The sequence below is a fragment of the Tyto alba genome, unplaced genomic scaffold (assembly GCF_018691265.1).
Source record: "Tyto alba isolate M040663 unplaced genomic scaffold, T.alba_DEE_v4.0 Super-Scaffold_1, whole genome shotgun sequence".
NCBI lineage: Eukaryota > Metazoa > Chordata > Aves > Strigiformes > Tytonidae > Tyto > Tyto alba.
In genome coordinates this window covers 22,696,366-22,713,848 of record NW_024881261.1, presented here as the reverse complement: position 1 = coordinate 22,713,848, position 17,483 = coordinate 22,696,366, and the positions used below count along the sequence as shown (strand labels likewise).

The following is a 17,483-nucleotide window of genomic DNA, read 5'->3' as shown; positions in this document are numbered from 1 at the left end:
TCTTGTTTTTTTCCCCATAGAGTGTTAGATCTTCATTTGAATTTTCACCCTAGACTGGGGAAGTAGGAATGTGACACTTTCCCTGTGGACTTTGCCCTGAATCCTTCTCTTGCAGGTATTGCCTGGCTGTGCTGTGACGCTCGGCGCCAGGTACGAATGCAGGCACTCACTTACTTGCAGCGGGCCCTCCTGGTCCATGATCTGCAGGCCCTGGATGCCCTGGAATGGGAGTCCTGCTTTAACAAGGTAACCTTCTGGCTGGGCTGGGCGTGTAGGCAGGACAGCATTGTCAGGAGGAGCAAAGCTGTGTGTGGGAGTGGCAGAATGGTGTCCTACTTCAGCACTGTCTTCTTGAGCAGCTTGTTCACCACAACAGACAAGATGTTCCCTACTCTGATTCTGTGAAAAGTTCCTCTCTGCTTAGGCTTCTGACAGAGCCTCTTGGACTATTGAACTGAATCCACTCATTTTCACTCCCCATTGCTTCTCCCATGCTCTCTGCCTAGAAGCCACCAGTCCCAAAAGCCAGCTCCTTCCTGTAAGGCTGTCTATGCAAATCTTATTAGTCATTTTTCAGCTCTGAAATATCAGTGTGTCTGATCCAACAGGTGCTGTTCCCTCTGCTAACCAAGCTGCTCGAGAACATCAGCCCAGCTGATGTTGGTGGAATGGAAGAAACTAGGATGAGAGCCTCAACACTACTCTCAAAGGTGAGCATGCTTCTGATGCCTGAAAGCTCAAGGGAAACCATGTGCCTCAAGAAAACCAAACTGTTTGCTGTGTTAGCTTCTCAAAATCTTTGATCTGGATAGGTGTCAGTTTGCTAATTTGACTGTCTTCACTGCTTGGCTTCTCTACCACCTTCTGCTGTTGGGACGTTTCTTCGTTCCAGAACTGTCTCCATGATCCTGGCCTTTGAAAAGGTTGTCAGGAAGGAGTTTGTGAGTTTATGAAGGGTGGAGAGAGAAGTATTTCACCCAACATCAGTTGAAGACAGTCTGTTCTAGTGGTGAAATGATGCATGTCACAAGCTGATAGTACTGACCTAAGGCAGAGAGTCTGGAAGGGCTGGAAGACATCGTGATGCAGACTGCAGCAGCCTCGTGCAAAGGAGACAAGATCAACTCCCCTACATATGCAGCTCAGAAGAGTGGAGGCCTCTGGTGTCCTCAGGCTGGGCCTGTGCACGCTCCTCGCCTGCCACAAGGAGGGGGAATTCCTCATTTGCAGGACTGGCTTGTCAAGCTCTGAGCAGCAGCCCTGATACTACTTGTTGACAGTAGTTGTGGGGGTTTTTTTTCTAGGTGTTCCTACAGCATCTCTCCCCGCTGCTCTCACTGACTACCTTTGCTGCCCTGTGGCTGACAATCCTGGACTTTATGGACAAATACATGCATGCTGGCTCCAGTGACTTGCTGGTAAGGTGCTGAAAGTGATGCTGCAGTGCTTTGAACAACCATTCATTGGTTTATAACCTTCTAAACTTAAAAAGTGGTTTGTTTTTTGGGTTTTGGGTTGTTTTGGGTTTTTTTTAACTTCTTAATCCTTCCAAAACAATTTTGTTCTGTGGTCTCTCCCCTTGGCCTCTGTTTCCAAGGCAGCTCATCAGCTGTTTCCAGCTTTTGTTCATTGCTATATATCCATTCGCTGTGTCCTGAGGAGTGTCTCTGATTACAGCTGGAGGCCATCCCAGAGTCTCTGAAAAATATGCTGCTTGTAATGGATACGGCTGGGATATTCCACAGTGCTGACTCACGGACAGGATACTCAGATCTGTGGGAGATCACCTGGGAGCGGATTGACTGTTTCTTACCTAGGCTGCGGGATGAGCTCTTCAAACAGACAGTCATCCAAGGTACAAGAGGCTGAGAAACCTCACAAAAACAGGTCTTGGACTCAGTGCTTGCGCCTTGTCCAGTAGCCAGCTGCCATAGTGCCTGGATGCTGATGAAATTATAGGTGCAGGAAACTGTGGGAGCTTGGCATGAGGAGGGCAAACTGAAGGTGGGCAAAAGGAGTGAGCAGACTGGTGTGTGGGTTCACTGTTTGTTTTGTTTTCCTAGATCCTGTCCCCAGCATGCCAATGGAGCAGCAGCATCAGAAATCAATAGTGTCTGCTCTGCCCCCTTCCGTGGGAGATGTGAGGCCAGCCACCCACCTGGCTCCTTTGGAGAAGCCCTGTGAACTGGGTGCCACTGGTGAGTTCCGTTTTCTTCTTTTTGGAATCAGCTTCCCAGCACGGGTGGCGTGGACCTGCTTTTCCTTGGTTTACTGTGATCTACAGTGACCAGGCCCCTGGTGTTGTGGAACTGTTTGGCTTCCAAATGGAAAGGTTGTGGCCTTCTTGCTGAGGATATTGGGGTGGGAAGAGGTTGGGGCAGAATGCCTGTGATCGGCGCCTGTTCCTCAGGGCCTCAGGGGAAGGCATGTGGAAGGGGAAAGTCTGAAAAGGCCCCTGAGTTGATCTTCAGCCCTGCTTAGCTTTGAACTGACAGGTGACTTTGTCAGAGCCTGTGTAAGGATGTAATTTGTCTCTTCCTTCTTCCAGAGTCTGAGAGAGTCACTGCACCCGCCTCACCCACCGTCAGCACCTCTGCCTCTCCTTCTTTCCCAGCATCAGCTCCAACAAAGACAAGCCCCGTTACAGACATACCTCCTACAACAGCACAGCCGCCACTCATCCTGCAGCCTCTTGCCTCCCCCTTGCAGGTTGGGGTGCCACCTATGACTCTGCCAATCATTCTCAACCCAGCCCTAATTGAGGCCACCTCTCCTGTTCCCCTCTTAGCTACTCCACGGCCCACTGACCCTATGACAACCTCTGAAGTCAATTAGTTTGAGCGGGACTGAGAACTGTCTGCTGAGGAAGCTCTATGGGTGGAGGATGCTGGCCAGATGTTCTCTGGTAGTGGGCATGTTTGTTTTAGAAGATGATGAGCTTAGCTTAGCTGAGCAGAAGGGCTGCTGCCATAGTCCCCCTGGAGCACATCACATTCTACTCCCTTCTTGGGGCAACCACCTAGAAATCCACCTAGAAATCCCTGTCTTCTTGGAGGGGTGCCCAGTTCCACTGACCAGTCTTGTCCTGCCTTCACAATCTCGAGGGCCAGGCAACACCCTTAACCAGCAGCCTGGGACCAAGCTGCCACCAGTTCATCTGGTGAAGAGGGAAAACTCTTTGATGTCTCACCAGAGAGGGGCTGCAGTACAAGGCTGCCTGTACTGCCTGATTATTCAATCCAATTCCTGGACAATTCCCCAGCCATTCCCTAGCTTTCCTGCCCATGCTTCTGGTCGCACTGCTTTGTTTGGGCTCTGGGCATGCTTGGGTTCAGCAGGTTGAGAATTTTGTGTGGAAATGTGGATTGCTTATAGTACAGGTCCCAGCTTGCTACATAGGGCTTCTTGTCTGCTGTGGCCACGTGCTTTCCTTCTCCAACACGGATCACAGTAATCCCCATGCCAGATAGGGAGCAGGGGAGCCTGGTAGGGGCAGCACTGCTTTCCCCCCTCCTCCTGTAAATATAATCAGGCTTTTTGGTTGGAGGCAGCAGATTCAGAAGGCTCTGTCTAGTTGAGCAGGTGAGAAGGAAATGCAGAGTCCTGTGAGCTGAGAGCAGGGCACCATCGCCATCTCTCAGACAGCGCTCGGGGAGCCACTCCCCTGGGGTGCACAGCAGCGCTGTGTTGTCCACCACTCGCTACATTGGCCTCATAGTGTCCATCCCCATTCCTTAGGAGAACATCCTCTTCAGATAGAGAAGGTGTGGGGATATGTGGCACCTGCTGACAGATGCCCAGCAAGTCTACTGTGCTTTCTCTTGGAAGCTCTGCAGAGATTGCACTCTTCTGCATTTTCTAGTTGTTGTGAGCCCGCCTCCTTCTCCTAGAACGCCCCTGCAGCTGAGGCCCTCGCAGTCATTCTTGTGCTTCTGCCTTGCAGCAAGGATGTCCCGCCCTTCTACCCCCTCATGCCCCGAACAGAGCTGGCTGCCTGGCAAGTGCTGCATCTCCGTTCTTCCTCCTCTCTTAATTAGTTGGCTAAATTCTCAATAAATACCAATCCCCGAAATCCCACTGGTGACTGGGAGGGGCATGGGCGGGACTCCAAGCCAGTGTATACTGTTCTGAGATGAAGCTACAGTTGGGGTGGGAGTACAGCCAGTGTACATATAGAGTAAATGGCTACAAATCCAATGGACTTTTTACAGTGTAATAAATACATCCTGTAAATGAATGCTCCAGCGTTGCACTGCTTTTCTGTTGTGGTTCTGCGGCTCACAGCTTTGGGAGGAGATAAGTTTAGTTGTCAAGGTGCTGTGTCTGGCTGCCAGCCCCCTGGCTTGATAAGGAGCACAGGGGAGCTTGCCCTAACAAATGGTCAGCTCGTGGCAGGGCTGCAGCGGGGGTTGACCATCGAGGGACTAAGCACAAATGGTTCCCATCATGGGCAAAGCAGAGGAGTGACAGCTAGATTGCCCTTGCTTCTGGCAACGGTTTAGTGTTAGCTGTAACATCTCTGGTGTTAAGTTGGTGTGTACTCATGCACTGCCAGGACTGAGGGCAGAGACTAGGGCCAAGGAGCAGGTGCCCTGTGGCATCTCAGCATGCAGCCAGAACACAGACCTCAGTGGCAACCTGGCTGACTTTGGAGAAGGGAGCATTTTCTGCCCGATGAGGAAGAAATCCTTGTTTTCACTGTCAGGACTTGGGACTTGCAGAGGGCATGAGAGATCCTGGGCTCTTACAGGGCTAACGCTTGCCATGGATGTGGATAACCAGACATACTTCCCTCCTGATATTTTCTACTTTGTCTTGTGGCAAGATCCAGGCCGTGCCACAGTGTCCTTAGATCCGTGTAAGGCATCAGTGCCTTCCCTATCTTAAGGATTCCTAAAGACTCCTGTGGGCTTGATAAGGAGTTTGAAAACTTGGAGTTTGTTTGAATTGCATGAGCAAAGGTCTAAATATTGCGTAATGGAAGAGCAATGCACATACTAGGAAAGTCCTGTTAATAAATCCTGGTTCCCTTACCCCATTCTCACCATTCCTGGAATATTTTCACTGCTGCACCCTTCTCTTCCTCACCCTCCACAGCTTTGAGATTGTGTCCTTCCAGCCCTCAGATGTTTTCATTCATGTATTTGAATCCTTGCACTGCCCATGGCCCTTCCGTATCCAGCCTGCCTCTCTGTCTTGTATTTCCAAGCCTTCGCTTCTATTTACAGCTCTGTTTTTCTGAGCTGTCTCCAAAAAGCTCACTGAAACCTTTAGATTATTAACTCTTTGTAAACCATGTCTCAATTGTCAAGTGCCTTGATGTCAGTACTACTGCCCTCTGATCCCCAGACAGTCCTTGGACTTCTTGGAATGGTGTCAGCTAATGGCAAAGCCCAGTTTTTCCTGCTGCCTTCAGATAATTGTTTGGGAGATGCTGTTTTAAACTGTGTTTCCAAACCCAAATTCTACCGGGAGCATTACGTCTTAATTCAGACAATTGCGGTGCAGAGAAAAAGCCACCCAAGGAAACTGCAGGAAATGGGACTGGAATGGAAAGAATGTCAGCTGGAAATACAGACAGAATTGCACTTTAAACAGTTTTCACTAGACTGTAAATAGGAATGGACTGGAAGACCAAAAAAAATTTCTTTGAATGTTGTTTGGATTTTTCAATAACAAGGTTTCATGTGTTACAGAGGAAAAAGTAACAGGGAAAGTAAACCAAAAGGAGATCAGAATAAACTGACAGGTAGCATGTGCTGTGACACATATTTTTATTGGTAAGTCTCTCGAACTCTTTGTAACTTCAGTTACATAAGAGACAGTCATACTACCTGTGACTGTTGGTGAGGAGCAGTGTTCACAACACTAGCCTTCAGGTTTGCCCCAACCTATACTCTTTCTAGTCTTGGACTTCTCATTTTTACAGGCCTGACTCACTGTTTTCCAGAGGAGGCTGGACAGACATCACTGTAGTTTGGATTTACGTACTTCTGTTCCCATTTACAGCAAGAATTTACACTGCCGAAACAGAATAAGTATTGGGATTTAGTGTGCGTCAGTAGGATGCGTTACTGTAGATCTGGTGTTTTCCTCAGTGGCGTGAAGCTTCCTTAGTGGGAGAAAGCCCTGTTTGAAAGACAAGCCCTGGCTGTAAAACAGAAATTTGGCACTGGAACTTGTGAAACTGAAGCAATGTTGCTTTTAGATCTGAGCATACTCAGAAGACCTGGTCTGTAGGAAAGGTTTCCATGAAGTATCTTCAAACAGTGAGATGGCTTTTTGAGAAGTTACCCTCACTCCTAGAAATGCCAGCTGTCGGGCTCCTCTGAAACCGTCTGTGCTGGTTACGAAGCCTAAAGTATCCTGAAGCCACAGGGTCCCGCTCCGCGGCCCCACCTGTGCGGAAGGCAGCCCGGCAGGGTTTGTACCGCTCGCTCTGTGGCCTGGGAGCAACCTGAGCCCGGCCCAGGCTGCGGGAGGTGGCGGCGGCGGCGGCGGCGGGCCTGGCCCGGTGCCCGCCGCCCTGGGCCGCAGTGCTCCCACCCGTCTGTCCGGGCGGCCGCGGGGGCTGCCGGGAGAGGGAGGGCCAGGCCTGCTCTCCCCCCGGCGGACAGAAGTGCGGGGGGGGCAGCTGTTGGAAGCGCAACCACCTCGGGAGCAAAGTTCTGGAGTGCAGCTCCTGCAGTGAAAGGTCAGGGAACTGATGGGGTGAACGGCAAGGAGAGAGACCATGCGCTTGAGAGGCGGCTGCCTGCAGGGCAGTTCAACATGTAGGGAGAGGAGATCCCCTGAGACTACAAGTCCCAGTGTGCACTACTCCCCCGGTTGCATAACCTGCACCTCGGGTGAGGAGATGGGCAGCCGCAGCTCCCCTCCCATGCAGGCCAGGGCAGGTGCTGCTCCCGGGCACCGCCTCTCTGCAGAAGGCAGCAGGAGGGTGCAGGTTTCATGAGCAGCAGCCGCTCCAGGGCCCTAGGGGTGCATGCACCCTTTGGCTACGCCGCACGTTTTGGGACGTGCGAACACACAGCCGCAAGCAGCCATGGAGTGGGAGGGTGGGTTATGGCTGAGTTACCAGTAGGGAAATGGGGCTGCCGCGGCCTTGGCACAGCTCAGCTGTTCTGCCAGGGGAAGTTGTGCTTCCTCTATTCAAGTTTTCCATGTAAGAAAAATGCAAGTTTCTCAGGGCAGCAGAGTTGGTGGGTGGCTGCTAAACTTAATCCCTAGTTGAGCCATTTGTAGAAATTGTTTGGGCGAGGAGAGGTCAGACTAACCTGGTTGGGACAGTGGGTGCGGGCCGTGGCTTCCAGTGCCTGAGGCAGCCGAGATGTCGCTAGCCATTTAGTGAGAGTGTGAGATCGGTGGGCGTGGGCTCAAACAGAGCCTTGTCCTCGGGAGGAAAGGCTGAGCCCAGTTTAACTGTCTCCCCCTGAGGAAGAAGAGGAGAGTGAGCAAGGTCTTTTGTGCTTGGCTGTCACCTGGCGCTGTACCTCCTGCCTCACCTCTGCGCTGAGACAGTGCCCTCTGGGCCACGTTTGCTGGAGGAGCCCGCACAGCCACAGGGATGGTGGTTGGAGCTGAGAGAGCATCATCTGGGTCTGGGGGGCAAGTCCTCAGCTCGCTGCCGCTGTCCGATTCAGCCCCGGCAAAGGCTGCAGCTCCAGGGAGGGGGTGTTTGCTGCTGGGCGATGCCCCGCCGTCCCCTCCGCGCTGTTCTGGCCGAGCAGGATCGCGTCCCTCCGGCCGGGCTGCGTCCTGCAGAGCACAAGCCGCAGCAGACCCCGAGCCTCCAGCGGCTCCCTGCAAGCCCCGCTCCCCGGCCGCCTCCCCAGCTCTGCCCCCCCGGCCGGGGGTGCCGGCGCGTCCCCCCCCGGGCCGGCAGCGCGGCCGCCACGTGGCGCCCGGGGCCGCGCCGGGCCCCCCCCCCCCCCCCCCCCCGCCGCTCCCCGCTCCCCGCCGGACGGGGCGGGCCCTGCCCGCCGAGCGGGACCCGCGCTGCCCGCGGGGCGGGGCCGGCCTGGGCTGTCCCGGCTCGGCTCGGCTCCGCACCGCACCGCCGGACCTCGCTCCGCCCGCCCGGCCCCGGCCCCGGCCCCGGCCCCGGCCCCGGCCCCGGCCCCGGCCCCGGCCCCGGCCGCCCATGGGGCGCGCAGCCCGGCGGCGGCCCGGCAGCAGGAGGCAGCGGGGAGGCTCCCCCGGCGGCCCCGCTCGCCCGTAGCCCGGCGGGGCATGCCCGGCCCCAGGATGCCGGCCTGGGGGATCCTGCCCGTCACGCTGCCTGCCTTCACCATCACCGGCATGTGGATCGTGTGAGTGCCGCGGGACGGCCCGGAGCCCCCGCCAGCCCCGCACCCCTCTGGCGGCGGGGCCGGGGTCGCCCGGGCTGTGGGGCGGGATATTGGGGGGGTGGGATGCTGCAGGCCGCGGGGCTGGAGGATGCTGCGGGATGCTGCAGCGTGGGATGGTGCGGGCCGGGGGGGGGTTGCGGAGCACCCTTGGCCCCGTGTCATGCTGGAATGCTTCTGCACACTCAGGGGCTCCCACACCTCCCCGTCCCCCCGCAGCCACCTTGCGTGATCACTGCGCCCACTGCAGCGGCGCTGGCATGTGCCTCCCTGGCCAGGCACCCCTGACAACCCCTGGGATCGCGTGCCCCTGTCCAGGAGTGAGTGTGGCTGGTGCATAGGTGGCACAGGAACGGCCTTGGGAGCGATGCCTCCAGCCCGGGTCCCGCAGCGCCGGGGCAGTAGCCAGCACATGGGCACCTATTGCCTGTGATGGAAGGGTGGGAGGGCCAGGGGACATTTCGCCCTTGTGCTGGGGGCAGAGGCACTAGCCCACCCTGCTGGTCCCTTCCCTGGGCCTTGGACCTCAGCTGGTCACATAGGGTTGTCCTTCCCTGGCCCATCAACCCCCCTGTGCCACTGCCACAGGGGTGGTGGGCACTGGATCACAGGGAGCCCCAGCATAGGCAATGGTACTTTCTGGGGTGTGGGATGGAGCCAGCACACCCCATATCGTGTAGGTCCCTCTGAGAGCTTCCCCCCTGTGGTATCTCCTGTCCTCCTTCATGACAAAGCCAAATGCTGACCCTGGTGCAAGGAATTCATCCTCCAAGTTTTTTCCATGGACGCCTTGTGAAGCCATGGCTGTCTTTCATGGGTGACCGTGGGGAGCAGATGCCCCTTCAGCCTGGAACAGCACAGGTGGGAGGTGCTGCTCATGGTCCTCACAGCCAGAGCTGCCCTGGGAGGGGGGGGCTCTCAGTCCCTTTTTCTGGCCCCAAACATGTCCCGTAGCTGCCTGGGGGATGCTGTGCCCCTCATCAGTATAGTGGCAGGGTGAGGCTGGGCAGTTGCATGTGGGAGTGCGTGGCCCATGTGGGGCCCCGCTGGCCAAGCCTGGGGTGCAGAGCTGTGAGGGGGGACCAGGTGGGTCAGGGCACATCCCACTGGGGGAGGGCAGTGCTGTCTGTGCCCCTTTTGGCTTAGTGCTCCCTCCCAGGAGGGCAAGGAGGGCTGGGTTAGGAACTGGGTGCTTGGGGGAGAACTGTGCTGGGAGGTGGCTGGGTGAGGGGTCTGCAGGGTGTGTGGGGGCTCATGCTCTTGGTGGGCAGCCCTTGGGGTGGGCAGTGCTGACTCTTGATCACCCCTAGCTGACCCGCTCTCTGCCCTGGCACTCCCCTGCTGGGATCATCCTTTTCGCAGCCTGGCTGTTATGTGGCCAGCTCAGGCAGAAGAGGGGTTTTCTTACCGGTGTTAGTGCCTGTTTTTAACCTGAGCTGTTTATGGCCGCTGGTGGCAGCAATTTGAACAGTACAGTGCTGCCTGCTGCTGTGGCTGCCAGGTGGGAGGGCTCCTCACTGGCTGGGGGGGCCACGGGGCTGAGACCCACCTGTAGCTGAGCAGGATGCATGTCATGAACCCCTTGTTACACTGACTGAGGTTCAGGGAGGACTTCACAGCGAAATGCTCGATGGAGCTGATCTGACCAAAACACCCTGCTAAGACACCGGCTGCTTTTCCAGACTTCTTTTAGCTCGGGCACTGTCAGGAAGCAGCGCAGAGCCTGGTGGCCATCGGGTGACACCCGGCACAGCTGTAGGCTGGTGGAGAGCCCTGATGCCGGGGTGGGGGGCTCTGCAGCAGAGCCCCCCAGAGCCCAGGGAGCACGGCAGCACGAGGCCACTCTCAGCAGGGATGGGGCTACTGGGCAGGGGGACCTGGTCCCGGCGGCAGGAGCTCCCCAGAGCGCGGGCTGGGCTCATGCACTTGTTTTTCTTTTTGCTTCTTTGTAAAGCCAGGAGGTGCCACAGGGTGAGCACTGGCCCCTGGCAGGCAGCGAGGGCTTGTACCCCCTGCTCCCGACGGTCCCTGGGGCTGGCTCTGGGTGCTGGCCGAGAGTGGGGATGCAGGGAGGCGGGTGGCTGCGATAACCCCTGCTGTTGTCTCGCCCCCAGGTATGCCATGGCGCTTTCCAACAACCACATCTGCCCTGTCCACAACTGGTAAGGCCTGGGGAGGCAGCAGGGGCCCTTTGCCAGAGACTGGCTCAGTCAAGACCCCACACGACCTGTTTGAACCGTGCCATGCTGTGCCGGACCACCGGGTAGCTGAGACCCTGCCTGCACTATCACTGTGCTGAAAGGGGCATCGGGGAACAGGCTGTCCGTGGGAGGGGGCTGGGGATAACAGGAGAGATGGGAGCATTACGGGGGACACAGAGCCACCTTCTCCCCCAGCAGACATGGTGGTGACAGCGATCGGGCACGGTCGCCCCAGGGTATGTCTCCTGTCCCACCCACGAGTGGCTTTTGGGAGCAGAGCCACTTGGAGACTAGCTGCTGCCAGGGTTGGGCCCCGAGTTTGCAAAGCAGAGAGGATGCCAGGGCTGAGCAGGGCTATCAAAAGCTGCCCTCCCTCCCCCGCCCAGGCTCGCCTGCGGTTACGGCTGCTCCGGTGAATGGTCCGGCCCTGCTGCAAACCAAACCAGGCGAGGAGAAGGAGGCCATTGAAAAAACACAGCATGGAGAAAGTATGAAAATAAGTAGTCAGGGAATTACAGAGGGCCGTGTGTCTCCATGGAAAAGGTTGAGGCTTGCTTGTTGGAGGCTAAATCTGGCAGCGCCAGGGGGATGGGACAGCCCCACGGTGCCCAGCCACCCCACAGGGAGAGCTGCCTGCAGCACCCCGGGATGGGGGACAAGGCACAGGAGAGGCAAGGGCTGGGGAAAAAAACGTGTTTGTTTTCTTGGCAACTTTTTCTGCAGGGTTTTTGGCTTGTTGTGTCTCCTTAAATATCTGCCCAGAAAAATCCATGTTAGTTTAATTCTTGCTGGAGTGTTTGAAGAAGAAGGGATAAAAAAAAAAACAACCACTGCCATTTCCTGCCTGATGGCTGATTCTGCCCTGGGAAGAATGTGTGTGTCGGTTGTCTCCACCACACAGCCAGCCCTTAATGATGAATAATGCTTCCCGGCCTCGGGCTGCTCACTTTAAACAAAATACTAATAAAAAAACCCCTCCCAAACCAAACATGGCCCCAAGAGCAGCCCTTGAGGAGGCCGTGGGGCTCCACGCTTCGCGGTTGGAAAACAAAGCCACCAGTAAACGAAGAGACTGAAAAAACACCAGAGCCCAGCCAGGCCCTTTCCAAAAAGACCTTTTTAACTGTGCACTTGCTGAAAGGTTGGAGGCAGCTGATGGGCAGTCTGGGCCAGGGACAGGGCAGCACAGGCCCCCCCACAGCTCCTGTCCCCCCCGTAGGGCTGGGGGTATCTGAGTGGGCTCTTTGGGGCACAGGGCTTTGGGCTCGCTGCCTGCAGGGGTGGGGTGGGGAGGGGGCCCCACTCAGGTGTGCCAGCCAGAGATGCCAGGTGCATGGGTGATGCTGCAGCAAAGGGGTGCCCAAAAACCTGCTGCGAGTGTGTGCCAGCTCCCAGCAGAGCCAGGAGGGTGAGGGGGCATGTACCCTCGTGGGGGGGAATTTGGTTACTTTTGCAGGCAGAAGCCGTGGTACAGGAAGGTGTCTCAGGCTGATAAGAGCTCTGGGTCCCGGGGCTTGCAGGGTCTGTGGCTGCAAGAGGCACTTCCAGGGCCCCGTGGTGGTTGCAGGCAGCAAAGCCCTGCCCCAGCCCAGCGGCACTGGGGGCTGCTGACAGGCCCCCGGGGGGATGCCCTGACCCTGTGCCAGGTTCCCCAGGGCAGCCTGGGGGCTTGCTCCCGTCGTGTCCCCCCTCAGGCAGCTCCCTCCCTCCCAGGCTGGGTGGCACTGCCCCAGGGTGCTTAGTTTCCCGCTCAGCGTTCCCGCCCTGCCCGTGCAAGCCGGGAGCTGTCAGCAGCTGCCTGCCCAGCTGCACCCATGCTCCCACCCCGGGGATATGTGTGGCAAGGCTGGAGCATGGGTGCTCCTGCTCCCGCCTGGGGCGTGGGGCTGCCAGAACCCCCTGAGCGCAGCCCCCCAGCCCATGCACCCAGCGGGTGCCTGCAGCCCCCCCGCTCTGCCATGGCTCCTGCCTTGCAGGCAGGGGCTCCGGGTGGGCAGCAGAGCCAGCAGGCAGGGGAAAGGCTGTGGAAACCCAGGCATGATGCTCCCAGAGGACCATGTTGGGTGGTGGGTCACACCCTGGAGGGGGCTTCTCACCAGGGTGCAGGCACATCCCTGGGGTCGAGCTGCGCTCGCTGGGGAGCAGCTCTGCTGCCTTTGCAGGGCCTGTGGGCAGGAGGCAGGAGGGTCCGGGGCAGCAGCTCTGTTCTCCTAGCCTGTCACTTTGCTCCCGGCAGGAATTACAACCAGTCATGCGGCGTGGATGGCCCTGGCTCCTGCTGCACTCTGGACCACATCCCCCTCGTCAGGTGAGCAGCCACAGGGTGGGGAGCAGGGGGCTGGCCAGGCATCAGAGCCACTCCGAGAGCCCCCCCCCCAGGCAACCCAGGAGCGTGTCCTGGGGAGGGTGGCAAGCGCTGCACCCCAGTGCCTCCCAGCTGAGGGGTCCCCGGGCCTTGCCTTATCCCTGCAGCAAGTGTGGCACCCTGCCTCCCGAGAGCTGCTTCTTCAGCCTCATCTGCAGCCTGGGCTCCTTCATGGGTAAGTGCCTGCTGCCGGGGCAGCAGGGCACCCTGTGGCGCTCACCCCCCGGTGGGGGCCAGGGACGGGTGGTAGGGGGCCGCAGGTGGCGATGGCGTGCGATGGGGCTGTGTCTCCCTCCCCCAGTCATCCTGGTGGGGCTGCTGCGATACGCCCACCTCCTGGAGCGCCTCGGGCCATCCCTCCTCAACACCCTGGGGCTGGCCACTGGCTGGGTCTGCGCTGCCGGCCTCACCATGGTCGGCAACTTCCAGGTAAGGCACCTCCTCAAGGGGTCCTGGAGGCGGGGGGGGGGGCGAGAGGGGGCCTTGGCTGGAACGGGGCAGTGGCAGCACTCAGCAGTGTAGGATTTGGGGTGGTTGTTTTGATCCAGTCCCCCCATCCATGCACTCCTTCACCTCCACCAGGCGCAGTGCTTCCCCAGTCACTGGCAGTCCTCTGTGCTTATGCACTCATAGTTTTAGGTGCAGATTAAGCTGCCGGGTTTGGTTTAACCCTTATGTGAGACCCTCTGCACGGTCCGTCCCCTCCGTGGACGCGTGTCCCCGCGCAGGCAGGGACATGCCAGCCAGGCAGAGGAGCCCTGGCCAAGCAGCCGATGCTGCCGCTGCCCGGCCATCCCACTGTGGATGTTTGCTGCTCGGGGGGTGATGCCAGGAAACTGGGCAGAGCCTGCTCTCACGGGGTCTGGAGCAGCCCGGGGCTTGGCGGCGCTCACCCCCCGGCCTGCGCTGCCAGGCACCGGCCTCCCGGCAGCTGCCGGCCCTCTGCCCGCCGCAGCCGCAGCCGCAGCCGGTCCCTTCCGCTTGGCAGGAGGCTGCTGCTGCCGCCACCCCCCCGGGAGAAACTTCACTGGCCCTGATCCCCCCGCCTTGTGCCCCAGCCGTGGCTCAGTGGCTCTGTTGAAGGGAGGGCTGTGGCCCTCAGGAGGGGGTGCGGGCAGCCCCAGGTGCGGCTCAGGGCAGAGGGCAGCTCCTGCCCCGTGTCCCCAGGCACGGCAGGGCTGTCGGCACGAGGGGCTCAGGAGCTGTCACCACACAGACAAAAGAAACAAGCACCTTGAGATCCCAGCAGCAGACAGTGGGTCCACATCTGCTCTTCAGCCAGGAATTGGGCACAGGGTGAGCTGCCTGGACCCACTCCTGGCACTGCCTGCACCCCTGCGTGGGCACAAGCCCACCCCCTGGAGCTGAACTGTGCCAGGGGAGCATCCCAGGGTGCCGGCACGGATGGTCTCTCCCCCGCAGGTGGATCATGCCAAGGTGCTGCACTACATTGGGGCGGGGGTGGCCTTTCCCACCAGCATGCTGTTCCTGCTCCTGCAGTCCATCCTCACCTACCGCATGGCCAAAACCCGCGGACAGTACTGGACCGGCCACTTGCGTAGCATCCTCACAGCTGTGGCCTTCCTCACCCTTGTCTTCAGTATCCTTCTAAAGGGTGTGGGGAGGAGATCTGGGATGGGCTGGTGAAAGGTGGTCCTTGCTGGGGGTACGCACCACACATCCTCCATCCTTTGGTCTGGCAGCGAGGCACGGTGCCAGGAGAGGGGCTGGGCTGGGAGCTGAGGACAGGCAGCTCGCTGCAGGGGTAGGCTGGAGGAGCAGTGGTATCAGGACCGTGCAGGGGCTGAGGAGGGAAAGGGATGTGGCTGGGCATCTCTCAAGGCGCTGGGGTGCCCCAAACCAGCCCTGCCCTGGCTGGTGCAACCCGGCCCAGCCACCACTGCAGGCTCCAGCCCCACACCGTGCAGAGTGGAAGGGCTGGTTAATTGTTTTTTGTAATAAGACAGAGGTATGTTGAGCCCTCGGCAATGCAAAGTCCATCTGAGTTACCTATATGACAGAAGCTGAGTACAAAGGTGCTCTATGAGGATGCCAGGCAGGCACATGGCAGCACCTCTGCCAGCTGGGGCTCACTGGCAGCTGCTGGCCGACGTGCCCATGGGACCAGGGAGGGCTCGGTGAGCAGGCACTGGGGTCTGCAAACACCATGCCAGAGAGGGAGAGTACGGTGGCAGGCAGAGCAGGACTGGAAAAATGATCCTGCGTGTGTGGTCAGGGAGCCAGGGGCTTATTTGGGACTAAGGTTAGGGATAAATTGTGAAATAAGGTGGTGGTTACTGGGCAGGAAGGAGAAAACGCATATGGTGTCCACAGGTCCCAAAGAGGCTGGCTGGGGTGTGTAGCATAAGAGGAGCCTCGGGGGGGGTGGTTCTGGTGGGCCTGGGGCATGCCAGAGGGTCCCGCTCTGTCACCACAGCAGGCAGGCAGGGCAGAAAGCAGGCAGGGAGCTGGGAAGGGCAGGAGTGCCATGGGGCCATTGTGGCTGGGAGGGACAGGTAGGACGTGTAAGGACAAGGGAGATGGGACTGGTGCCCATCTGCCTTGGCCATGCTACTCTGTAAGCACTGGAAGTGGAAAAGCAGCGAGTTTTGGTGGGGACAGTGTGGAGAAAGGGCTGGGACCTCTCCTGGTGGGATGGGGAGAGTGAGCAGAGGGCCTTACCCAGCGTGGGTCAGGTCCCTGCCTCTTTGGCTTTCTCAGGTCTTGCTGTCACTGGCAGAAGGCAGGGTACTGCCACAGCCTTCACCTGGAGGGCTGGGGGAGGTACCTGCCTTCTCCCTTCACCTGTGGTGGCTCTGGCAGTAGTTTTCCCAGAGATCCCCAGTGGGGATGAGAGAAGCATAAACAAGCTCTGGAAGCAGTAGGACCTGGAGGAGAGGGAGCAGGCCCCCTCTCTGGGGTGAGCCAGCCAGCAGTGCAGAAGGCTGGGGGGTGCTGTGGGGCTGGGACACAGCAGCCCAAACCCCCTCACCCGGTTTGAGGAAGAGGCAAGGGGTGTGGAGAGGGTGAGGCACCTGGGCACCCGTCTTGGCCTGAGGGCTGCAGCCTGTGTTTCCCCTGCCCTGGCCTCTTCAGAAAATCCCCTCCTGGCATCAGTCCCATGATTTATGGAGGCTGGTTTGGGCATGTGTGCCACTGCCTCACCTGTGCCAGGGCTCTCCCGGTGCTGGGGGAAGCATGTGGGGTTTCTTAGGTTTTAGAGGTTGTGGTGTGTTTCCTGCAGAAGGGGGCTGCTTATGGCCACTCCAGCACGCAGTGGCTGTGGGATGTGGGCACTCCATGGGGCGTTTGGGGTCCACCTGTGCTTTCCTTGATGGGAATGCCCTCAGGTGGTGTGTTCTTCATCCAGGAGAGCTTCGTACTGCAGCATGTGGCCGCCCTGTGCGAGTGGATGTTCATCATCGATGTCCTGGTCTTCTATGGCACCTTCACCTTTGAGTTTGGGGCCATCTCCACAGACACCTTTCTGGTCCTGCTGAAAGCCAGCCGGGCCCCCAAAAGTTACAAAGGCGAGAGCAGCGTATCCAGCACGGTGCACATCCACAGCCACGCAGAGGGCCTGGCTATGGCCTGACCCCCACAAGAAGCAGGCTCATGGCGGGGACCCCCAAACTTGGCTCTGTCAGTGACTCCCCTGCCTTGAATGTCTCCAAAACCCCGGAAGCCTCGGGGTGCGTGTGTGCATGTGTGTGCACGTGTGGGCATGCAGTGCCCTCCCCTCCTGGTGGGAGCTGTAACCCGGGCTCCTCCGACAGGCAGTGTTCCCTGCAGGGGCTGCCCCCTCCCTGCCCGTGGGATTTGGGGTCACTGCTGCGGTTCAAGGATGCCAGCCAGATGCTGCTATCGGCGGAGTCGGGATCTGCCCCTGAGCCTCCAGTGTTCCCTGTCTGAGTTGGGGGCTGTCAGAGGCAATCATACAGAGGCCCCCTTCTGTAAGGGATGTGGGGGAAAAGGGCTCACCCTCCCCTCACCACTCAAGCCTGGTGTGCTGGTGAAGGAGGATCACCATGCCTCCCTCCTCCATGGCCACAGGAATAGGGTTCAGCAGAACAAGCCGTCCAGCTGGCCACTGTGACTGCCAGAGGAGCCAAAAACCCAAAGTGCCTTTTCCCTTCCTTGGGAGGTGGTGACAGTGCCGGTCTGCCTGCAGCCCCAGTGAGGATGGCAGCAGGGGGTCTCTCCCTGCCCACCTGCCCAGGTAGGGATAGTGCCTTGTGCTGCTGCAGGGTGACACCAGCAGCCCCAGTTGGTGTGCGCTGGCCCTTCCAGCCAGAGCTCTCACTGCTTGGGGCCTTCCATGCCTTCAGCTGATGACTTTCCCACATTTTTTCAGCTTGGAGGAGAATTGCTGAGGCAGGTTAGGAAATGGGTCTTTGCATTTGCTGTCCCGCTGAGGATGTCCTGCAAGCACAGCGCCTGCAGAGAAGCAGATTTCCCCTCTGTAGCTCTGCCAACCTAAGCTGTCCCACCCGGGAGCCTGCACGCCCCAGCCCCAGCCTCCCAGCCCCGGGGGTGGGCTGCTGCCAGCCCTCCCACCCGGACAGCACA

General features: G+C 58.7%; 2 protein-coding genes and 1 long non-coding RNA gene across 8 annotated transcripts in view; 2 read left to right on the top strand and 1 right to left on the bottom strand.

Moving 5' to 3' along the window:
* GBF1 (golgi brefeldin A resistant guanine nucleotide exchange factor 1) overlaps positions 1-4,237 on the top strand; it is a 111,486-nt gene extending 107,249 nt beyond the window's left edge. For all 4 annotated transcript variants that reach the window (XM_032982049.2, XM_032982048.2, XM_032982047.2 and 1 more), the window contains 6 exons: positions 116-246; positions 609-710; positions 1,305-1,418; positions 1,678-1,855; positions 2,064-2,198; positions 2,549-4,237. In XM_032982049.2, the coding sequence (XP_032837940.1) occupies positions 116-246; positions 609-710; positions 1,305-1,418; positions 1,678-1,855; positions 2,064-2,198; positions 2,549-2,835 (947 nt within the window). In that variant the 3' untranslated portion in view covers positions 2,836-4,237. The remainder of the gene's footprint in view (positions 1-115; positions 247-608; positions 711-1,304; positions 1,419-1,677; positions 1,856-2,063; positions 2,199-2,548) is intronic.
* A 1,523-nt stretch (positions 4,238-5,760) lies between these two features.
* On the bottom strand, positions 5,761-7,591 carry LOC116958954. Its single transcript, XR_004405564.2, has 3 exons — positions 7,506-7,591; positions 7,278-7,432; positions 5,761-6,021 (listed from the first exon to the last, which is right to left on the bottom strand). It is a non-coding gene; the product is annotated as an uncharacterized LOC116958954 (long non-coding RNA).
* Positions 7,592-8,115: 524 nt separating this feature from the next.
* TMEM150A (transmembrane protein 150A) lies at positions 8,116-17,289 on the top strand. 3 transcript variants are annotated; one of them, XM_042788017.1, is made up of 8 exons: positions 8,116-8,312; positions 10,463-10,510; positions 12,786-12,857; positions 13,022-13,089; positions 13,216-13,343; positions 14,082-14,210; positions 14,337-14,514; positions 16,265-17,289. In XM_042788017.1, the coding sequence occupies exons 1-8, from the start codon at positions 8,233-8,235 to the stop codon at positions 16,507-16,509; spliced, it is 948 nt and encodes a 315-aa protein (XP_042643951.1). In that variant the 5' UTR covers positions 8,116-8,232; the 3' UTR covers positions 16,510-17,289. The 3 variants fall into 3 exon arrangements, with proteins under 3 accessions (XP_042643951.1, XP_042643989.1, XP_042644030.1); XM_042788055.1 differs by lacking the exon at positions 10,463-10,510; XM_042788096.1 differs by lacking the exon at positions 14,082-14,210.
* Positions 17,290-17,483: the final 194 nt, after the last annotated feature.